Genomic DNA, 24758 nt, shown 5'->3' with positions numbered 1-24758 from the left:
AGCGTGCAAAGAAGATGAATAAATATTCATGTAAATATATATATGTATATATATATATATATATATATATATATATATATATATATATATATATATATATATATATATATATATATATATATATATGTGTGTGTGTGTGTGTGTGTGTGTGTGTGTGTGTGTGTGTGTGTGTGTGTGTGTGTGTGTGTGTGCATGTCTACATCATTCCATTGTTAAGTGCTTATAAACAGACAAGTTTTTGTCATCTGACTATATACAGTAGCATTTCAAAGATATTCCGAATAACAAGATAAATTAGCCATACATATCTGTGCCACATGAGCAAAGCAAAAAAGTGCTGCAGGCTAGTAAAAGAATAATAACAAACGAGCACTAAAGTGACACAGAGCTGAGTGAATGAAAAAAAAAGAAACATACAGTTGAAGTAAATGAAAATCCGACAAACTCCTAACTCCATCACTGGAATAAATAGTGTTTAAGACAAATAATGGCTTATCCTCAAAAAGTGACGTTCAGGTGAGTGACAGGTAGGTGTTTCAGTGCTGTGCAGAACACACTGGGCATAACTATTGATGTTACAGGATGTCTAATGAAATGTCAATAAGGTTAGCCACAATAAGCCTCTAAATCTTGTGATCTAATTACCACGAAGTCCGTATGTGTATTATTGATTACTCTCATTGCCGCCATTGACTTTACGTCTCTTTGTGCTGAGTGGTCAATCCAGCCAGTGAATAAACACTTCAAGCTTTCTCTCTTCTGTTATCAAGCGAGCACACATTTGAGAAACAGATCATTACTTTGCACAGACTAACAGTGCAGTTGTTAGTTCATTTAAAAAAAAGCTCATATATGAAATAGAAGTACTCACCGGCACAGTTATTAGGCACACCTGTTCAACTCCTCTTTAATCAGCCAATCACATGGCAGCAACTCAATGCATGTTAGCACAAGGTCAAAACAACCTGCTGAAGTTTAAACCAAGCATCAGAATAGAGAAGAAACATAATTATTAGTTGCCATTGATGCTGATGCCAGAGTGAACTGGTATTTCTGAAACTGCTGTTCTACTGGGATTCCCTCCCACCCCCATACATCCATCCATCTCCATGGCTTATAGAAAATGGTCAGAAACAACAAAAATATCCAGTGAATGGCATTTCTCTGGGTAAACAGTGAACAGGTTGAGCAGAAGTAACGCTGATGTTCTTTTTATACATGACTTTTTCTCTTTACTGTACAGCATATTGGTTTAATATCTAAATGTATAGATATTTCCTTCAAAAGACTGCTCACAACATTTGCAACCCCAGCAACTGGATTTCATGCAGCAGAATCCAAGTGCAATACATTCTGGTACAGGGCCAATTTTCATTTTGCTTCTTCATGACATGCTTTCTATATTCCAACACCTCCATGTCCAGTGAAAACTATGACAAGCTAAGATCAAACCACACTCAAAACACCTGATGTGACATGTACTTTTCTTTGATGAAAAATCTGAACTCAAACATCCAGCCATCTGCTGCCTGTTGTGGCTGTGTTTTCTTTATCATTATTCTGGGAAAGAAAACACATGCACCCCCCTCCCAGACAAACAATGATCACTGGGGGCAGCTGGAAGTATTTGCTTTGCCTTCTGAGGTGACTTTATACGTGACAAAAGACAAAAAGCTGTTGTTCTTTTACTTTGGTTTTGCTCTAAACGAGCGCTGATGCAAAGACTGCTGGTAAACTGTACTGATATATACTAGTAAATAAATTGACATATATTACTCTTTGTGGTGCAAAAGAGTAAAACCATGATGCCCAGATATATCGCTTAAGATTATTTTTCTCCATTAAACCATAAGTCTCTGTTTAAGTATTGGATATTTATGTGCTGTACTTCTCCCGGATGGTCTTTCCTCAATTTGCATGCTGCCTTTGAACATTAATGTCATAATAGTGAATTACTTTAGCAAGTTTCCATAGTTAAAAGCTGAAGCAATTCTCAGCATATGGAGACTGCTGTGACATATAGGGAAACTATAAAAACTGTAGCTTCTGATTCCAAATATGAGCAAAATAACCAGTGAAATCCCCTGCTGTAGTTCTTCTACAGCTGAAATCGAATATTTGCGTGCATATGCATGTGTGCATAATCAGAAACTGTAAGTGTGCCAGAGTGGGATATTAATTCACACCTGTACCAATGTAAGGCAAATTCCATCAACATATTATTTATTTCTTTTTTACTGTTTGGCAGAGGACCAGACTCAATTCAGTCACTCTGCAGTTTTTAATTTTTCCATCTAATCTCTAAAAAAAAAAAAAAAGCTGTCCACTTGCATGTAAAAAACAAATACAAAAAAATGTATACAGTTCAAAAACTCTTTTCCCTTAGACTTTTAGTCTTAATTTTCTTAAGTTACTGAGTACTGAAAAATAGTATTAAAACCACTGTTATCTGGCATCATCAATTTTTCATGGACCAATGTAGTGGATTAAGACCCCCCCCTACTGGATGCAAATCATTATTGCAAAAAGGGATTTCCACAGAATTAAATGTCCTCTGTATATACACGTTAACACTGTGCTTTCAGGAAATGATATCCACTTATTGCAGGTGGTTATTTCTGGCTATGTGAAATTTTGTCCTCAAATAGAGACCACTGTTTACAAATAACAAATGCACAAAATCAAAACCATGCGCAGAGATATGCTGTATATGGACCAACTGGCCGCATTCATTTATGTCCTACCTCCAGTTAAACACTGTCACTTCTTCATCAATATGCCTAATGAGTTCCCACAAGATGGTTCAAGGGTATAATAGTCTGGTGTTATCAGGACTGGACATGAGAGCTTTGACTGTATGGGTATAGGATAATTTCCCAGCAGGATAATGCATTAACCTTTTTATGTATTCTAATTACTCTGTGGACCAGTCTGGCTCCCTGTCTATGTCAGACACATTTAACCTTCCACTTCCACTTACTACAGTCTATGAACTAATTAGTTCCTGCAGCTTAAGAAATGGAAAGTGAACCCTGCAAGAATAATGCTCAACGAGTGATTATCACTGAAATTCACATTAAAACCTGTTAATGTCTGAAACACTGTGTTATCTAATATATATTTAGGAGACATGAGTGCACAAGTTGAATTTTATTCATATATTATTTTATCCAGAATAATAGTGTACTATAAAAAGACGCGACTAATATTTCAAGTGAAAATGTGTGAAACTGCTTACTTTACGCACCTACAGGGAGTACAGAATTATTAGGCAAGTTGTATTTTTGAGGAATAATTTTATTATTGAACAACAACCATGTTCTCAATGAACCCAAAAACTCATTAATATCAAAGCTGAATGTTTTTAGTTTTAGCTATTTTAGGGGGATATCTGTGTGTGCAGGTGACTATTACTGTGCATAATTATTAGGCAACTTAACAAAAAACTAATATATACCCATTTCAATTATTTATTTTTACCAGTGAAACCAATATAACATCTCCACATTCACAAATATACATTTCTGACATTCAAAAACAAAACAAAAACAAATCAGCGACCAATATAGCCACCTTTCTTTGCAAGGACACTCAAAAGCCTGCCATCCATGGATTCTGTCAGTGTTTTGATCTGTTCACCATCAACATTGCGTGCAGCAGCAACCACAGCCTCCCAGACACTGTTCAGAGAGGTGTACTGTTTTCCCTCCTTGTAAATCTCACATTTGATGATGGACCACAGGTTCTCAATGGGGTTCAGATCAGGTGAACAAGGTGGCCATGTCATTAGTTTTTCTTCTTTTATACCCTTTCTTGCCAGCCACGCTGTGGAGTACTTGGACGCGTGTGATGGAGCATTGTCCTGCATGAAGATCATGTTTTTCTTGAAGGATGCAGACTTCTTCCTGTACCACTGCTTGAAGAAGGTGTCTGGCCCATCAAGACTCACTCTCATTTCATCAGTCCATAAAACCTTAGAAAAACCAGTCTTGAGATATTTCTTGGCCCAGTCTTGACGTTTCAGCTTGTGTGTCTTGTTCAGTGGTGGTCGTCTTTCAGCCTTTCTTACCTTGGCCATGTCTCTGAGTATTGCACACCTTGTGCTTTTGGGCACTCCAGTGATGTTGCAGCTCTGAAATATGGCCAAACTGGTGGCAAGTTGCATCTTGGCAGCTGCACGCTTGACTTTTCTCAGTTCATGGGCAGTTAGTTTGCGCCTTGGTTTTTCCACACGCTTCTTGCGACCCTGTTAATATTTTGAATGAAACGCTTGATTGTTCGATGATCACGCTTCAGAAGCTTTGCAATTTTGAGACTGCTGCATCCCTCTGCAAGATATCTCACTATTTTTGACTTTTCTGAGCCTGTCAAGTCCTTCTTTTGACCCATTTTGCCAAAGGAAAGGACGTTGCCTAATAATTATGCACACCTGATATAGGGTGTTGATGTCATTAGACCACACCCCTTCTCATTACAGAGATGCATATCACCTAATATGCTTAATTGGTAGTAGGCTTTCGAGCCTATACAGCTTGGAGTAAGACAACATGCATAAAGAGGATGATGTGGACAAAATACTCATTTGCCTAATAATTCTGCACTCCCTGTAGGTCGCCTAACTCCAGTACTAATGCATTCAATTATTAACGGAATGTATTTTTTATATTATGTTATATTATATGTATGTGTGTACATATGTGTACATATATATGTGTATATATATGAGAGAGATATTTATTTATTTTTATCATCTTGTGGTACTCACAGAGCTTGTATAGAAGCCATTATCCATAAACGGCACATAAATATTCTTCAAATAAATACAAAAAAAAAGACATTGCCATCTGACATTCATTGGTGCCCGGGATCAAAGGAAATACTTTGTGAACAAGGTCCACTTTTAGACAGTGTAGAGACAGAAATCTTACCCACAAATCAGCATAAACACATGGAAGTTAATTGTTTTTAGAGCTAAAGTATACATAGAAATGAAAGCAATTTCCCATTTTTCAGAGCAATAGTCTAGAATTTAGCATTTAACTATTAGTTTTATCCCACCTGCTAAACTAGTTTTAACTCTCTCCTGCATTTCTTTTGTTGCCCGGTACTTGGTCCTTTTTAAAAATCTTTATTACATATGTATCAATACATATGCTTAAAATTTACTCAGAATAATTAATTAACAAAAATGTGGAGACTTGGAGAGAATTAAATCCAGTTGAATAGCTATTCAAACCTCTGGCAGTATATAAACATTGGCGCCATTGTTTTGTATCTTCCCCCTCACAATCTTTAAAACTTCCATTGTACTTTTAACTAAGCAAGGGACAAATAGAAATGATAAGGTGCTTTAGAACTGAACATTTTCATCACAGTATCACTTGAGTTTTCCCTTGGATTGAAAGATTCATTCAAAAAAAGAAAGAAAAACACGGGAAAAGTTTCTGAGAATCAGCAAAACTCTCTTCCTGCTGTTCAACATGTCAATGGTGCATACAATCAGATATCCTGCCAATTTCTTTACAAAGTAACAACATGTTTTTTCTCATTCAGTTTTACAGTGTTAAATGTGAGTTTTACTCGGACTGTGACTTGACACATTCCACACATTCCTGTGGAGGAAATGAAAAGTATGCTCATTTTCACAGAGGGACACACAAACCACAGCCCACACAATGTCCATAAATTGGCTTACAAAAAAAAACAAACAGTGAAAGTGATCAGAGAAGTTCGGCTTCTTCTTCGTCGTCCTCAGAGCCCGACGGTCCTTGTCGAACTTCTTCGTACCACTTGTTGGTCAGAGTCTTCATTTGGATCCGGCCATGTAACAGGTCCTGTTAAAACACATCAGACACACAAAAATTTGGCAATATGTTAGAACGAACATGCACGTACAGAAATAATCACACAAAGATGCAGAGAACTGGACAAAACAAAAGATCTGGAAGTCTTAAAGCAAAAACATTTAGACGCTTGTTCACCACAAGTAGTTGTCAGAATTGCTCAGACATATTTCTCAAATATTTCTATTAGATTATTGTTTCTGTGTCTAAACATGACAGTTTCATTTTGATACAAGAAACAAAGCCCTACATAACATGATACCCCCCCCCCCCCCAGAAAACTATAAATATAAATATAGGAATAAACCCTTGGGCAGAAATGTTCATGCAGGCATCTTTACACATTTCCTGACAACACAGATTCTCATCCAAATCAAAACGCCCCTCGCAATGAATAAATACATCATGATAATGTGAGATATATATTAATTGTGGATAAATCCCAATGACTGAGGACAAAGCATGACAACTGGAAAATAACAAAGTATTAACAAAGGATTGTGATCGTTTTTTTTAAGCTTTATGTGCCACACAAAAGACTTCCCCCCGATTCGCTTACCTCCTGTGTAAGCCTGCGAGTGAAGAAGGGGTTAAGGTACTTAGCATCCAGCCACATGAAGCCCTTTAGGTCTTGCCTCTGATAGATTTGAGCCTCATACTCCTCCTCTGTCAGTTCTGATAGATGCTGCTCTGACTCAATGGTATTACCCTGTAGAGAAAGATGAGCACAGAGGCTGAAGTCATATAAACATATAAAGCAATTAAATTAGAGGGGGCAACAACGCAAGGAGGAGAAAAAGATGAACGCAGGAAAAAGTTCAAATGGCAGAAAAGCGGTGAGACTGGTGAGTCAAGATCACACACAGAAGGAACAAAGACGAGAGGGAAAGAGCAAAGGGACCAAAGAGTGAATTACATCAAAGAGGGCTGGAGACCCGTAAGGAAAAATGGGGATTTGATAGATCTCGCAGCTAGCACCTCAGGGGGTAACACTTAGCTTTGGAAGACATCAAACATGCAAATACTATACATGCAAGTCATGAAAACACACCACCATTAGCTTCAAATGACCTCAATAATAGGATCTACTTCAAAAGAATGACCCATTATATTGAGCTAGAGCTAATACAGTTAACTGAAATATTAAACACAAGAGCTTGATTTGGGGAAAAAAATGTATTAGTGCCACTGGCTAAGGTCTATTTGTGCCTGTCAGAGGTTTGGTGTTTTCAAGTGTGAATCTCTATGATAGCAGTCCATTCCCCCTCACTGATTCAGTGTCCTTCACAATCAACCCTTTGATGTTTTTTCCCTCTGAAGTGCGCAGAAAGAGCCTGATGGCAGATGAGAGGATGGCGCAGCTAGTACCAATACAGACAACAAACTCTCTGTGTGCCCCCCGTGTGCTAGAACCCTGGGTGCTTCAATCATTACCATCTTTTGTGTCTTGCTGAGATTGACGTCCTTCTTGTTTTTACGCCGTGACTGGCTATCCTCAATGTCCATGATGCGGATGAGTGGCATGGTGCCACCCCCGAGGAAAAGAATGGTAAAGAGCACGATGATGATGGTGGTGGTGCCGATTAGCTGACGCTTCTCAATGGGTTCCAAACCCAAATGAAGGCTCAAGGCATAGGGAATAGCACCTCGCAAACCTAGCAAAGAAGGGGGGAAAAAAAGCAGAATGAATGGAAAAAGAAAACATTTAGCATAATGGCTTTCACAAGAAATGGTTATCATATAAAGCTCGATGTGTTTTGACTTTTTCCACATTTTAGTTTTAATGCACAAGATATACAACAGGAGCACGTCTCTGTTTAGTTAAATGATGTTTATTGTGTTCAAAAACAGTAGGACAATGGTTGTCTGCTATATCAAAAACTAGAAGTTTAGACTTACTAAACAGGCACCACAGTGTGAAGTCTTTGCTAAAAAAGTTTACTGCTTCAGTGCTTCATACCACCTTTATTTTCAATGACAGACTCAGACCTCCTCAGCACGATAGATAGCATCATAGCAGAAATTTCTGGAGAGATTTTCTGACTATCTTTAGAGACGTTTTTTCAGATGCTCTTTGCTGTAGTGGTGTGTTCCTCTAACTCTCTCTTTCAACTACCCCGACTGCATTCCACAACACTCAGCCTGCTTGTTCTGGTCAGTTTTCAATTCTTCAGAAACTCTTTGCAAAATTATCACGATAAAATATTTTGCTGCTAAAGAGTCTTGAGACTGGAAGTCATCTTGTTAAGCAGTACTTTGTTACTCCTACAGGCACTTTTGATGCAGTCGACAAATTTTATTGTCCGACCTCACAGAAATCACAGGTTTATTCACTTCTGTTGCGAGTTAAAAAATAAAGTCGAACCAAAATATTCATTTGATCTCTAAATAACTACACAGAAGTCAGTGACTATATTAATCTTTGAATACAGAAAATGCTGCTTCAGTGATGCTTTTCTTTTTTCACTAGCTGTCGCATTCACAAGAATTTCAGAAAATTTGACCTCTGACCTTGACGATGCATCTCACATGCAGCATGTAGCAGCGTTCTGGGACACTAAGTTTTACCCAGCCAAAAAACATCGATTATGAATTCATTTTTATATTATAAAGCAGAGAAAAAGAAATCAGACATTCTTTTGATAAGGATAAGCTAAAATCAGTCCATGTTCTATCAAAAATGTGATAAACGCAACCGATTTTCCACAACAGCTGCAGAATAACACAAACTCTACTTTCATTTGCAGCCGGAGATGTGCGCACTGTGTTAGTGTAATGAGTGTGGTTTAGACACCAATAAAAAGATGACGCCCTGTAATTAACGAAACACATTAGTCATGTCATCTCACCACTAAACCACATGATGAACATCATCTTAGGTGTGATCTTGTGGTCCCTGCAGAAGTTCAGCAAAAATGACAGAGGGAAGATGTTCACAGCACGGCCAAGAAGAACCAGGACCTACAGAGAGAGAACAGCTGTCATTCCTGATTACCGTGGGAATAAGCAGACAGATTAAAATGACATCAATAAAAGACAACTTACTATGCACCAGATTACAAATGACATTTCAAATTTATGAGGGAAGCTGAAGATGGAGAGGCCGAGGAACGCAAACACACACGTCTCTGGAGAAAGAAGTTAAGAAAGCAGTGAAAACTTCTGATAATGACAGCCAGCGGTGAACTGGGATGCTAAGCGAGAATCTACTGACCACACATAAAGGCCACAGTGCGCAGTGTCTGCTGCATAAGGATCTGGGTGACAGGAGATAGGTTGTGATGGGTGTAGTGAGACATCACAATTCCCGCAAACAGGATAGACATTATTCCTGTAGGTGGAAACAGATGGGAGATGGAGGTCAGAGGAAAAGTCAAACATACAAAACTATTCATGTATTCATTATGTGCATGTGATTGTATTGACCCACCAGACAATTTGATTCCCTCTGCCAGTCCATAGGGAAGATAGGCAAAGATGATCATCATCCCAAACTCCAGCGATGGCGTGTTCCTCAGGTCAAAGTGTTTCAGAAACTGATTCAGTAAGTTAGGGAATTGAAATAAGGCCAGACCAGAAAATACAATTCTCACACATATAAAGTACAAACACATGCAAGGAGAATGGCGGCTGGATACAAGAGCTGAGATGAGTCCAGTGAGGGTTCCCAGTGCAGCAGAACCGAAAAACATGTTAAGGAAATAACCCAGAGCTTGTAGAAAAGTCTCCCAGCCTGTTACCGTGGAGTTGTCTGAGCGGGAAAAGAAACCCTCCGCTGTGCTGAAAAACAAAAAAGGGAGGAAAGTAACAAATTAAATCTCAGTGGCACTGTGATGCATTTAGTCTCGTAATATCTTCAGTTGACACTAGAGGGCAGAAACACTCCACCAAAATTAGGAGCTGGAGAGAGCAGGCATACTGCAACTATCCTGTTGGTTCAACTGAGATATTTGTACCATACATTTCAACTTGTTTCTTTATTTTCATCACAATAAGAAACAAACTGTAAGACAAAAGTTCCCAAACATTTACTGTGATCTGTGATTACCAGAAACACCAAAATCTCTTATAGCGTGACAAATGATTATCTTGGTGCTGGCACCAAAAATGTTGCATGTTGTGTATTTCATAAATATTAGTTTAGCTGGATTCACAGTTTACATCCTATTTATAATCACAATGTTTATTAACAGCCTTCCAAGGTAAAGCATTAGCTTCTGCGTGGCGTTTGGAAATGGCTGGGCCAAACTACATGATTGCTTTCTAAGAAAACCACTTTGTTGGGTGCTAACAATAAGCACACTGCCAGGGCTGCTCAGTCAGCCTATTTATTATTTATGCACTCATTTAGACCTCAGAGACACCCGGATACTTAAGATCACTTTGCACATTTATCCTGTAGTGAGTAGGAGAGATAAGGAGCAATAAAGGGAGTGCAGATACTGAAGCTAGTGTGTGAACAGGAAACCCGAACACTGTTTCTGTCAAACTTGTCTGTCAAGTTTCTGTCGCCTGTCTGAGGTAGTCAGTAAGCAGATAATAACAGTAGAAACTAGATAAACATTCTGAGTAGCAGATATTCTGAAGAAAATCTAAAGGTGTGCCAAGACAAACTTCAGTGATAAGTTCAGACATTGAGCACTTTCAGCCTTCCAGCCACTGGGTTTCATCCTTTTCCCGATTTTGATGGCAGCCTGCTCACATCCAGTAATTTAATGTCTATAAAATCAAAATATATTGCTATTTCTATCCTCTTCAGTCTTACCCATGAAAGCAAAATGAGTCATCTGCAAAAACTAGGTCAAGTTCAAAGGTTGGAAAATGCCTGACATCAAAATTTTAAGCCACCGGTGTGTTACTGTTGGTGTGTTTAAGAGGTCTACTGCACTCAACCAAATAATTAAGCCTTGAGGACAATATAAGTCAGCACAAGAGCACATGAGTATATGTTTTAATATGAAAAATATCCCTCTCTCTCTCTCTCCTTGCTTTCTCCTCATGTAACCTGGTCGAGGCAGGTGGCTGTCCTATCTGAGCTTGGTTCAAGAATGTTCTTCTTGTTAGAATAGTTTTTTTTCTCCTCACTATTGCAAACATCAGTATTTAGTATAACGTGAGACAGCAGGCTATACAAATACATATGCCCCGAGATCCTGAGTTGAGTGCTGTTATGAATGAAGCGCTATATAAAGAAAAGTGAACTGAAATTTAATTTAAAAAAATACTGAAAATGTAGGCATTTTATACATATACATCAGTAGATCTTTATTGTGTTACTTAATGATGTATTTTTCACAGAGTTGTATAGATTGTATATAGATTGTAACTCTTGTGGTTGGCAGATCATGCTATTGTTTCCTGTTTTGTTCAAAGTGCAATACACCACCCAATTTAGAAAAATGACAACTTGCTCATACATCCTCTTACAGGATGTAAGAGCAAGTTGTTTGAAATATGCTTGTGAAGATTTTCGCAGTAATAACTGCATTATTACCTAATCCACCACCCATTCTCTCTCAAGACCCAATGCAGGGTTGTGCGGAGGAGCTAAAGCCTCTATCACAGTGGCCATAGGATGAGAGGCAGGGTACACCTTGGCCAGGTTGCCAGTGTGTCCGAACATAAACAATGGCTAATGTTTATGTTTATTCTGTTAACTTCATGGTCTTCTTGTAAATGAAATGCCACTGTTTACTTTAAAATGATCGCATTTCCTTCTCTTCTTTCGTGAACTCAATGGCCTTTGTTTCAAAATGGGAAAAAATGTTAAGCTTATTTTATGCACCAACAATATGATTGAATAAAATTAAACTGATCAGGAGAGCTGCAGTTCAGTAAGTGCTGTAATGGGCTGATATGATTTCAGCTAAAAGCAGGTACTGCTATTCTGATCCCACTTTATAGCTAGTATTTGTTTGCATTTTGTCTAACTGGTACCTGTAAAAGCAATTTGAATGAACTAATAGCAGTCCGTGCTTGTAACAAATGTTGAATTACTTTGAAAGAAAGTAATCTTAGAAGTGTAGTACTTGTGATGTTTTGAAACATGTAATTTTTTGCTGATTTCTATGAGCATTTGGGGATCTTTATTTGTTGTTATATGACTGCCACAGTAAATGTCTATTACAGACCACAAAATGCCACAAGAAATATCTTATCCCCCATGTGTCTAGTTTAATGGACCTTAATGAGGTGATCACAGTCAAGCAAGTTGGGCATACTAATATGTTTTCATTTGAAACAATTTTTACTATAATTAAACATGGGATCCAGTCAAGTGTTTTAAGAATTGAAACATTGAGACTTTTGGAAATCCTGCTGACCCATATTAGCTAGAAATTGTTTTAGTCTGAACAAACAGAAAAAGAGAGTTTTAGAAGCATCCATGTTCACTATTCGTCATACCTTGATTTGTGAAGCCCCTGTCACATAGAACTTTTCCAGTAGAAACACATTAAATCAGCCCTCTACTAACAGTGGTTAATTCAGCATGGATAAAGAATTACAGGCACTGCTGAACTTATCAATGCCAGCAGCAGCTATTGCTTTATCATGCTAGTAGTGCCTACATGCCAAGGTTATTAAATAAACCTCATCTGTACAGTGATCAATGTAAAAAGCTGTTTTAATATGAAAACAGAAGTTTGGATTTGGCCTCAGTTGCTGTTAGATTTTAAGACGCTATGTTGTGTTGTACATCTAACCCTTGTATAACATCTGCAGAGTGCAGACTCTATGCATGCTGTCCTTAGGCCTACTTTTTGATAAAGACTGGGAAAATGTAAATGTGCCAGTGTGTGCAATGGAGAATATTCAAGTCATGAAGGAGTGTCCTTACTTGGTGAGGACAATGGAGACAGCATCGTTGAGAATGCTTTCACCAAACACCAGCATATTAAGGACTGGGTCCACGTTGAGTGCATTGAATATGGCAATGGTAGCTACAGGGTCCACGGCTGAGATCAGTGAGCCAAAGGCAAAGCTACAGCAAAGTAGAAGGGAATGAGAACGATTTACTTCATTCATAAAAGAAATTAAGACACAAACACATGTGGGCAGTAAAAGAGGAAAAACATTTCCAAAATAAATAAGAGGAAGCAGGAGACAAGAAATATGATTTTCACTTTCTCTGACTTTAAAGGAGTCCAAATGCATACAAAGTAGCACACTTTAGTACTAGGAAAATAAAACATTAAAAGATTATCAAAAGTTTCCTGGGAAAAAAAACTGACAAAAAAACCAACTAAACAAAAAACCGCAGAAACAGGTGTAAAAATGGAGCAATTACTCAAGAAGTCAAGAGGCTGTATTGGGACGTTCCATCAGAAAATCTATTGAGCTATGTACCCTACATTCTAAAAAATCCCCCAAATGTAAACTCCTTTAAGTTATTTCTGAGTTATTTTCTTTGTTTCATTCAAAAACAAATAAAATACGTAGGCTAAAGTACTGCCGGAATGTGCTAGTTGCTAGAAAAAACACATGGGTGTGGAGTAACATGCTGTGTTTGTACTGGATATGTCTCTGGTAGGTGGATTATCCTGTTACTTTGAACTCCTAAAAGACAAACCCTTCAGATGTAGAGGGCACAGTTCAAACTAAGTAGGAAGAGGGTGTTATTAAGAATAGAGGGGGAAAAAAAGAATAAGATAAGATAATCTTTATTAGTCCCTCACGTGGGAAATTTGTTAATTTTCCCACGTGAGTAAGTTACACTAGTGAGTAAGTTTTGACCTTTTGTGGCTCATGTAAAAATGGTAAATTCAAAGAATTCACACTAGCAGAAAATGATCTCAGCTCAGTATGTGATTTCATCAGTGAAATACATGTTTAGTCCAAGACTAGGCTTAACACCTGTCAGCAAAACTGAGCCAAGTTTTATCTGACACAGAAAAATTCCATCACAATGAAGTAAGAAAGCTCACAGTAAATGCTTAGAAAAAAATCTCACCTATCAGTCATGGTCATCTTATAGATAACATCAGCCTGTGAGGAGGGTTATCAAAAAAAACAAAAAAACAAAACCCCAGATTGTTAAGCTGCAAGAAAACATCTGATTACGTCGATATCAGTGTTACAGATTTGTACAATAAGAAAGTGATAATGGTGATGCAGCAATAATTTATTTTTGAGCATATCCCATTAAACATTTCCTGTACTAACAAAACCTTGACAGAACATTGAAAATATTATATCATGAGGTCACATACTCTTTAACTGAATGAGGGCTGTGTGCCATGGGCCTGTGTTGATTACTAGATTAATAGAAACATCACCTGGCCAAGGAAATAGATGCCTCCTCCAACTATGAAGGCAGAGATAGCTGTGCCGATCACAGCAAAGAGGGTAATGGAACCAATGTTCTGGAAGAAGTTACCCTGAAGACACAAGAACATGCAGGTTAAGTATTAGATACTGCCAGCAAAAAAAATTATAGCATAATTTCACAGAGAGTTGTAAAAAACTAAAAAGACTGTGACCTTTTAGTTGTTTGGAAAAAATGAAGCCAGTTAATAATGTAAAAAATAAATAAAATATTGATAAAATAAAAACAAAGGGAGCAAAAACTCAATTATCAAAACAGAAAACACAAACAGGTGACCTGCTTAAGCCTCTTGCTGCTTTTGAATGATTTGTAGGTACTGCATTTGTAAATGTAACACACATACTAAAAGGCTCCAGCTTATTGCTGGGTTGCTCAGACTTTTGGTCTCATGAATCTTATTCCGTCACGCCTAAAGGTCAGTTTTGTCCTTTATAAATATATGTGGTGGTTTGTACTGTTCTAAGAACACGAGGGTGCTGGTTGTGTAAATCCAGCCTCATACACACACGTACCTTATGTAAAGAGTATCCAGATTCAAAGATGATGGGTGGCAAAAGCAAAAGGAAGAACATGTTGGGTCTGAACATTTCCTCCTCCTTTTAGGAAAATAAAAAACAAAACATTTTATTGGTAAATAAACTGCAGCAGAGAGGCGACAAAATGCTGCCTTTAACCTTGGATTAGAGCTGCAAACTGGTCAATAGTAACAAACTGATGAGGTACAAGTACAATTGCAAGTGTCATTACTGTAAAGTGAGACATGTGCAAGCATTGAGTCATAGTTTCAAATTTAAAGAAAACATTTGAAAACGTTAAAGGGAAATGTAACTGTGCTAGTCAAAGAAAAACAGCACTTAAATAATTTGGACTGTTACACATTTGACATTGTTAATCTAAACAGGAATTCTTAGCAATACTGTTAACGCAAAAAGTATGTACATGCCAGTAAATGATAAAACACTAACTTGTGGTTACACATTCAACAAACACTCCACATTATTCATCGGACACATGAAAGCCGGTACAGTGACCATCAGCTGACCTAATGAGTCATGGGGGAGGAGAAACGGTGAGGGCGAGGGGGACTGCCTGAGCTGTTATAGTTACAGCTCTTTATCTGACAAAACAAATTTGGATGTCGACTCCTCAACAATGAGCACACACACACACACACACACACACACACACACACACACACACACACACACACACACACACACACACACACCCCCAACAGGTATTTGTCTAAGGACCGCCTGCCCTGCCTTCCTATTAGGCAACTCACCATTCTATAGAAGCTTTTAAACATGCTCACTTCAACATGCTGTAAACAGGCTGTGAGCTCATCGTTCATATAAACAAGAACACACACACACACACACACACACACAGGGACCTTGGCTCTCTGATTATTTCAGCAAAATAATGCAATCTTTGTTGCTTCTCAGCTAACTGGGCCAGCCTCCAAGATCAGGCACAGGCATCATGTGCCCATGCCTTACGCTCTAGCTGCCAATGTGTCTGTGCATCATGCACCGTGTGTTCTTGTGTTAGCCAAAGTGTGTTTGGACGGGTGTGTCAACACACAGTATGCATTAATAAATGTTCATGCACAAGTTATATTTCTGAGCGGTTGACACGGCGGTTGCTTCTGTTAGAAAGTTTGAAAAAGGCAGAGCCATATTTACAGCACTCAGTCAACAATCTCCCTCTTTGTATTATGAAAGCCTGTCATGACGGCTGGTTGAACCTGAATTTCAATCCCAACAACCCCATTAGCAGATGGACGTTTAGACAGTTATTTCCACACTTGATGTGGCTTTCCTGGAAAGTATTGCAACAGGCCGGCAACACCTGAGTGCGTAACTTTTTTCTCACATACACAATCCCATTCCACAATCCTCCAATTTACCATTTGAGACACTATTTTTATAGAATTTGCTATCAAACACGATAAGTAGTTTATTAACTACTTATTTTTATTAAGTAGTTAATAAAAAGGTTTAAGAACTTTTCAATTAAAATATGCCAGCATAACTTCTTGCATAATCTTCTGCTTTTAGGTATTTGTTTTTTCCCTTTCTAAGTAATTATTTAGAATTAAAAGAGTATAACTGGAGTGATATAAGATGAGACAGAACCACAAAAAAAGAAACCAAACGTGTGGGTGCAGGAGCAGTCATTTTAGTTCAGACGGTAAATTTCTCAATATCAACAAAACCATGGCTACAAGCACAGAGGGTCAAGCACTGAGGACAGCCTGCGGAGGATGTACTGTATGCTTATGCTAAAAGGCTATGCCCTTGCTTACTTTGTTTTTCCAAAACATTCAAATTTCAGGAAAAGTAGACCAACTCTTGCTTCCAGGTTACCAGTTTCTCTCGACATTTAGGTCAAGCAGAAGTCTTCAGGCCAGGTGCTCAGGAATGAATATTAACACCAGAGACACATGAAAGTATGCCATGCGTGCACTGCGACCTGACGTCTACCACTGTACTCCCAAGGCACCAATGCACGTGTTCCTTTAATGCTAATAAAAATGCCAACTGGGAGGACTGAACAAGTACACATTGGTTTTCTCTACACATACCTCAAAGGATTCTCATTACTTTGCAGGTAAGAGACTGGTTAAAAGTGGAGTGCAATAAATAATATTTATCAATGAATAAAACAATTAAATAAATTGTTAAATAAAACAGTCTAAAGGAGAAAGAATTGTTCTTTAGAATTTTGGGACAAACAAATGTTGTTGGGCGTTACATTTACACTGACTGACAAAGCACTAGACTTTAGGCAAGATAGCACTGCAATCTCCTCCTGAAACTGGAGAAAGTTATGGACTGATGAGGAGTAATGAGATTTCAGAAGCTGAAAGGAAAGATGAAATGGATAAAACCAGAAAGCTGACGATGGGTATACTCGGGAGAAGAGCTGATACAGAGCTTGAACTAAATGAGAAAAGATGAATGCCAAAGATGAAGAGAACACAGTTAAAAGAGAGTTGAGAGATAACAAAAAATATGAGTGCAGATGTTGAAGAGACCTTCATTTATAGTACAGGGTCCCTGGAGGCTTGATTTTGACAACCGGTGAAATCACCACATAAAAAAAAGCACAAAAAAGCCCCTAAAACCACAATTAAAACTTCTCTCATTCTGTCGCTCTCTCTCTCCGTGGCGTGGGAGACATCTAATAAAATATGTGCAGCCCTTTGGGGCTAAAACACACCACTGCTGCCACTGAAGCAAAGTGACAAGCCCAGATAGGACAATACAGAAAAGCTTAAACAGAGAGAGAGGTCTTGTTTGGAGTACAAATATTCTTGTTTATCTCTCTCTGTTTTGGCGATGAGACAAATTTCTACGATTGTAATACTTAATACCAGCATGCTACTTCCACAATCTGTGTCAGAAAACATGGGAGAGATGGGGGGGATGAAGGTAAGTATAAGGAAAAAACAGAGAGGCCTTCCCTGCATGTGCTAGAAAAAAGCACACAGGAAAAGGCTCTCTTTGTATGGTGGGTTGTAGTGAGTGCACTGAAGATAGAAAGCTCAGTTGTCAAAAGCAAAGACAGCAGATCGGTGGTAAAAAGGAAAGAGCAAATCCAGCAATAACAGGATGCTGCTGCCTGAGGGAGTTGTACACCCTTCAGGCAGGGTATAGGGCAGTCCTCCAGGCTGGCGAGATTAACCAAGTGGGCCAGCTGTAGAAATGCTCTAGTTGGATGAGGTGGCGCCAGCCTTACAGGCAGCTACCAAAAGACATTGATCAGGGAGAACAGATCCCTTTAATTAATTATAAAAATAAAGCACAAACCTACAAACAAATGTACAGTTTCAAAACAGCTGCAATTAAAAGTAAACAATAAAAAAAAAAATGCTTACAGAAGCCCAGTTCTGCCACTGGCAATCTTACTTCAAACTGGTTTCATCGTGCTTCACGGAAGCTTTTTAAAAAACAAATAGGTCAGACATAATTCATTTGCATTGTGTCCTAGGTCTTTTCAGGTCTCAAATGGGCTATAAACCACTTAGCATATCCATGCTCCAGCAAAGAAGCAGCTGCAAGCCATAGTGTAATTCATATTACTTTACTACTATTGAAGTCACTGCTGCCTAGACATAGACAGGAGAGCAGGCTTGTTTGCTACAACTTAAACACAAATACAGACATAGCAGTCTAGAGATTTACAGGACTGGGGCAATGTGTGGAAAGGGGCTCCAGGGGCTCTGGTTACTAATGTAGATGACTCAGCAATACCCTGGGGGCTCCAAGCTTAAAAGACAATGGGACCCTGTGTGCAAGAAACATTGGCATAACCTGTCCTCTTTTCCTGCCTCCCTTTCACTCTGCATATCCTTCCCTGTGCCTCTCCTGTTCACTTGTTTTCTAACTCACTGGCAGAGAACAGGGAATGTTAATTAAAGGGTCCGAGAACTGCGGGGGGGAAAAGGCTTGTGGGGGGGGGGCATACCAAGCACAAAAATGGTGCATGTCACAGGTCGATAACAAAGTTTGCATGATATGAATGATGACATTTGTGACAACAGGAACCAGGAAATTAATGAATGAGAGAAGAAAGAAATACGACGCAAAGATGAAAAATGAAAGCAGATGTTTTGGGCAGGTGTGGGAAGGGATTTTCTATGGAATTTGTTGCATTACAAGTTACAAGACTGTGCATTACGTAGGAATGCAACTGCACTAAATATGATCAATCACTGTATCTATCCAAAGTATAAAATGGGCAAAGGTTTTAGAGAATACTTTTGTATATTTTTTGTGCGTTTGTGGGAATGTAATTATGTTACTCCACTCTAAGAAAATCAAGCAAAACTAAGAACCACACATTTTGAATCTGAGAGCAGTGAGTGCAGCGTGGAGATAAGAAAGGTTGCTATGGGTTAAGCTGTGGACATGCACTGCATATGTGTATTTGTTTGTGTGCTTGCAGTGTAGACAAATGTGATTATTTTACCTAATGCTAAAGTAATCAAAACCAAAAAAAGTTACATTTTAAATTTGGACCAAGTGCAGTGCTGACAGAAGAAAAAAAACATGTTGAAACCCAGTAAAACTATACCTTCCAGTTGGCCAGTTCCTGGAACTCAATGATCTTAATGAAGCCTCCCATTAGAATCCCTGGAAAGAGTAAGGAAATACCAGTGTTTGAAAAAAAAAAAAGTTTACTACTTAATTTCATGAAAATCACGCAACACATGCTATTTTAGTGGTTTACAGTAAATACCTCATAAATGTCATCATAGTTCAATTATAACTTGTTTAAAAGAGCTATGGTTATACTTTTGTCTTTGAGAACATCCTGCTGGGGCTTCAGTTCTCTTTCTACACAACCCAGCAGAACATTAATTAAAAGGGTGATGAAACACAAAGCTTTGTAAAGAGTCGAGAAAAGGAGATAGATAAGATGAAGACAGAAATTAAACACGAGCCTCAAAGCTGTGTGTAAGTTCTAGATATATTGGCAGATGAGAGTGATAGTGCAGAGGAAGACATACAAAGAATAGATGGGGAAAAAGGAAGTGATGAGGAAGGAAAAGCAGCCTTTTCTGATTTGTAAGCAGTGTGTTATCTCTCTTCAGCAGAGTCCCCTGTGACGAGGCCTGTCTTATATGCAGCAAGCAGGTCGTGCAAAAGCAAAAGGCCTTCAGGGTGAAGACAGATGGGTGTCACTGAATTATAGCGAGTGTAACTGCACAGACATGTAAAGAGGAAGCTGGTGGAGAGAATTAGAACGAGAATTAACCTAAATCGACTGCACAGAGGAAGCAAAGCTGCACCTCAGGAGAAAAATGAAATACATCTTGTTTTTTTTTTTGGTTTTTTTTTTTTTAAATTAAGTACTTCTTAAATATTGAATAAGGCTGCAAACGGCACCAATGAGTTAGTGTTTGCTCATCTTAAATCACACAGACAACCTAAAGAAAAACGATTTCCCTTAGGTCGTCTACCCTTTGTTTCATTTTGTTGCATAACACAGAAGAAAATTGAGTCTCTCTGTGTGTATAGAACATATGAGTAATATATGAAGTCTTGTGAAAAACGAATTCCCCCCCTTAATGCTGCCATAAGAATGAACATAAAAATGAATAGAATAGACTTTTACTGTAATTGTACATGTACAACAAAAGAGGTAATATGTCTGATTAACTGTTTATCAGCAAGTGTGTGTTACCTCTATAAAAGCTGAAGCCTGGGATGTTAACCCAAGTGCTACATCTCAGACACTACAGCCCTGAGTGAAGCGTGTTAGAAAAAGACTGAACAAATACCGCTTGCTTTTAACAGCTGCCAGGAGAAGCCACTTCTCTTTAAAAATGATTTGATCTTGTTTTGCAGCCACAGGATCTGGGTACCATGCTGTTGTGGAGTCAACTGTGAACTCCTCTGTTTACCAAAGTATTTTTGCTTTAAATATGTGGCTATCTACATGAAAGTTAAAGGTTGGCCAAAATTGGTTCATGGAAAAGGACTGAATGGCTGAAAAAAAAAAAAAAAAGAATCAAGGCGCTGCAATGGCCCAATCAAAGTTCAGATGTCAACCTGATTGCAATCCTTAACAGAGCTGTGCGTGAAGAAATTCCAGCAAAATTCAATGAGCTGAAGCAACGTTGTAAAGAAATTCCTCCACAATGCTACGAGAGACTGTTCATTTATACAAAAATCAATTACTTCCAAGTTTTTGCTGGAAAGGTTCTTCTACAAGCTACTGACTCATGTTTTTAACAAGAATGCAAAGACATCTCAACGTTTAAAACAATCCATATGCTTTGGTGCAATTCATCTACTGTCTGAAATAAGCCATTTCTGCTCTTCTGCCTTTAAGGCCACACCGATTTGAAGGAAAATTACTTCTGTTTGGCTGCTCCTCACAAACAGAAGGTTCAAACATTAGATGGCTGAGGCTGCACTGCCATGAGCTCTTAATATCCAATTGAGGATTACCCTCTTTGACATAATAAAGTTCCTTACAGAACGTTCATTGTAAAATGCTAAAATTCAGATAAGTCTGAAGGCTAAGTGTTTTATCTAAATTAGGCAGGGCAAGTTTATTTATATAGCAAAATTCAACAGCAAGGTGATTCAAAGTGTCTTACAGAGACATAACAAAACAAAAACAAATAAAAAGGATGATTTAAGATGAAAAAAAGGAGCAGTAGATAAAATCAGTAGTTAAAATATAAGTTTTGAAATTTAAGCTTAAAAATAAAACAATGCGAATTTGGTGCTTTATTCAAATGCAGCTGAGTCAGGTGAGTCTTCAAACTGGATTTAAATAAACTGAATGTTTCAGATGATCTGAGGCTTTCTGGGAGTTTGTTCTAGATATATGGAGAATAAAAGCTGAATGCAGCTCCTCCGTGTCTGGTTCTGACTCTGGGAACTGATAAAAAACCGGATCCAGATGACCTGAGGGATCTGGAAGGTTCATACTGGGTCAGGAGGTCACTGATGTACTTTGGTCCTAAACCATTCAGAGCTTTATAGACCAGCATCAGAACTTTAAAGTCTATCCTCTGACGGACAGGCAGCCAGTGTAAGGACCTCAGAGCTGGACTGATGTGGTCCACTTTTTGGTCTTAGTGAGGACTCGAGCAGCAGAGTTCTGAATGAGCTGTAGTTGTCTGACTGATTTTTTAGGTAGACCTGTAAAGATGCTGTTACAGTAATCAAGCCTGCTAAAGATATTGTCTTAATGTGTTTTTCTAAGTTTAGGTCTGAGTCCATCACTACACCCAAATTTCTGGCCTGGTTGGTGGTTTTTAAATTAAATGGAAATATGTTGACATAATATAATTTTTTTGGTGAACCTCCATTAATGTAAACATAAATATGACAGATAACAAGAAATAAAATTCTACTTTAATTACTTGGACAAATACACTTATGATGTTAAAATTTTAGTATGATGCCAAATGCAATTACAAATATAATACATAAGCAGTACTTACCTAAGGACACAACAGCCACACTCTCTGGAAGAAAATGCAGCTTGAACTTGATGAGCAGGTGCACCAATATGATGCAAATACCTGGGGGTGAGTGTTAAGAGAAACATACATCCATGTTAATAAAATCACACCGTCTCCCAAATATTACAGTATTGTCATCTTTTCTCAAGCTGCCTTCCTTCCAGTAACCAAATGCACAGGGATGTCAATGAGAGACGAAGAGTACCATTGAGCTCCAATTAAATTTCTTAATAATTAAATTTAATTTCTTGGACACTGAATCCAGGAGAGATTTACTGATTAAACCTGAATTATTAGTCATATGGGAAATGCTGAATTAAATGGCCTGTATTTGTATAGCGCTCTACTTAGTCCCTAAGGACCCCAAAGCGCTTTACACGTTCAGTCATCCACTCATTCACACACACTGGTGACGGCAAGCTACATTGTAGCCATAGCCGCCCTGGGGCGCACTGACAGAGGCGAGGCTGCCGGACACTGGCGCCACTGGGCCCTCTGACCACCACCAGTAGGCAACGGGCGAAGTGTCTTGCCCAAGGACACAACGACCGAGACTGTACAAGCCGGGGCTCAAACCGACAATCTTCCGATTACAAGTCAAACTGCCAACTCTTGAGCCACGATCACCCCGAGGCCAAATTCATTCATGCAGCAAGGTAATGAGAGGCAACGTTACAACATATACAACTATGTGGCTTCTAAACTGCTCTCTGAGATAATTTTTCCATTTTCCTAGTTTAGTAAACATTTTTTTCCATATGTTTCTTTAAACCAATGAGATGTTTTCTTAGTTTACAACTAAAACTGCATGCTTTCGCAGTGTAAATCAGTCTAAATAGTAAGTACATGTGTCATTCATGATAGTATCTTGGTTTATAATCTGACAGCGAGATAGTGGACTAATGTGCATAATGGCTACTTTGGATGGTACTTCATGTCCATTCAGTGTGTAACCACATCCTCTATATGCACTGGTATCATTCTAGATCCCCATCTACAAACTTGATTTAATAAAACACTAAATTGGTTCTCCATTATTATGGGTACGGGATGAATTATGCATGCTTTGTTAACCACAAGATGCAGATTTCCTGCTGTAAAACAATTTACTTCTTTTGGTCTATCCTGTTTGCTCAGACAAACAGTGATCTTGACAGACAATATGGAGTCAGACTTATTCGGTGATGGGTGAAAACACACTAACCAATAACAAGCAGGCTGAAGAATATGGTCATCCCACTGGACTGTTCTTCTTCTTGGGCCTTAACCCCTGTCTGCACTGGCAGAATGGGCTTGACTGTTGGGGGTGCCGGGGTAGTTGGCTTGACAGTAGTTGTTGTTGAGTGAAGGGTGTCATTGTAGTAGTTGTCGGTGGTGTCATTGGACTTACTGCAAGGCGACAGACAGATTAGATTCAGAGGTGACTATGTCAGTTATCTCAATATGGCTCAGTTACGTCTTGCATTTAAACAGCTGCCATTTTGATCTAGTCTAAGTTTAAGTTAGGTAGAGCTGAATGGAGCACATAAAAACATTTACCCAGTTTAAACAGATGGGATACAGATTTTGTTTTGGTGAAATTATGTTTGTCTATGTATTTTTGTACTTGTAATATTAGAAAGTATAATATTTATTTGGCATCCATACAAAAAATGATTAGGCTTGTACCGTGTACAAGCCAAACTACTGAAACTACTTCTAGCTAGGTACAATATGCCAAGTTAATCCAGAGAGAGTACTGAAATTAGTTTTTGCCGTCTCTGACCTGACCGATGACCCATCCTTCTGTAATTCGTTTGAATCGAGGTTCGAACCATGTTCTGTTTCATGGTTTTCTACTGACTGCCCTTCCTCGGCTATAATATTGTCCTGTTGGTTCACATTTCCTCCATCGTCATCTCTCTCATGCAAGGCAAGTGAGTTTTCCCTCTCTGCTCGCTCTGACGCACAAAAACTTACGAACAACAGAAAAAAGGACAAGACTTTAACAATAACGCCTCTCATCCTCAACCGACTTTTTTAAACATTAAAGCTACGTTTTGTAATTAAAAAAAGATCGTCTGTTTCATGTCGACAGCTCCATGTATCTGTTGACATTTCGACTCTACTTCCGGTTAAATCTTTTGCTGGGAGTTGTAGTTTTTTTTAGCTACCGGGCAAGGCGGTATTAACTAAGGTTAAGGGAACATTCAAAAGTTGTTGATGTGTTCGTTTTAAAAAGATAGCTATAGATATTTGGTCCCGTGAATAATTCAACTTTCATGTGTACATACGAAATGTTGGCGTTTACAATTCTTGTATTTCCACTTTCCCATGAGCCATTGTAATCTAACGTCAACCGTCTTCTTGGTGCTTCGTGGGTATTGTAGTTTTATTGTGGCATGCGCTGTTTGCGAAGTACCAGATGTGTATTACATAACACTAAGACACCTTCCACCTTGTAGTCAGTCATATAAGATACCTGCGAAGATTGAGCTATCTATAAAAATAAAAAAAAATAAATGGTTTGCTCAAATACGTAATAGAGGTCTGTGCTTTAAATGGACAGACTTTAGGGCTTCTAGGTTAAAAATAGTCTTGTATTTACATCCAA

General features: G+C 38.4%; 1 protein-coding gene across 1 annotated transcript; it reads right to left on the bottom strand.

The window, feature by feature from the left end:
• Nucleotides 1-5441: 5441 nt before the first annotated feature.
• Nucleotides 5442-24537, bottom strand: slc9a8 (solute carrier family 9 member 8). Its single transcript, XM_026154160.1, has 16 exons — nt 23931-24537; nt 23370-23554; nt 22145-22225; nt 19255-19313; nt 14682-14765; nt 14120-14221; nt 13795-13829; nt 12682-12825; nt 9482-9623; nt 9274-9379; nt 9058-9174; nt 8889-8971; nt 8693-8804; nt 7278-7498; nt 6403-6552; nt 5442-5834 (listed from the first exon to the last, which is right to left on the bottom strand). Exons 1-16 carry the CDS (start codon nt 24167-24169, stop codon nt 5721-5723), a joined length of 1974 nt encoding a protein of 657 aa, XP_026009945.1. The 5' UTR covers nt 24170-24537; the 3' UTR covers nt 5442-5720.
• Nucleotides 24538-24758: the final 221 nt, after the last annotated feature.

The sequence above is a fragment of the Astatotilapia calliptera genome, chromosome 20 (assembly GCF_900246225.1).
Source record: "Astatotilapia calliptera chromosome 20, fAstCal1.2, whole genome shotgun sequence".
NCBI lineage: Eukaryota > Metazoa > Chordata > Actinopteri > Cichliformes > Cichlidae > Astatotilapia > Astatotilapia calliptera.
Note: the sequence above shows the minus strand (reverse complement) of the source record. Positions and strands in the feature narration are given on the sequence as shown.

Coding starts and splice junctions, on each gene's coding strand:
- slc9a8 (XM_026154160.1), bottom strand. CDS start 24,169: ATGAGAGGCGTTATTGTTAAAGTCTTGTCCTTTTTTCTGTTGTTCGTA. Junction 9,380..9,481: donor CTGGACTCATCTCAGCTCTT/GTATCCAGCCGC, acceptor TTACTGAATCAG/TTTCTGAAACACTTTGACCT. Junction 7,499..8,692: donor GTTCATCATGTGGTTTAGTG/GTGAGATGACAT, acceptor CTTCTTTGCTAG/GTTTGCGAGGTGCTATTCCC.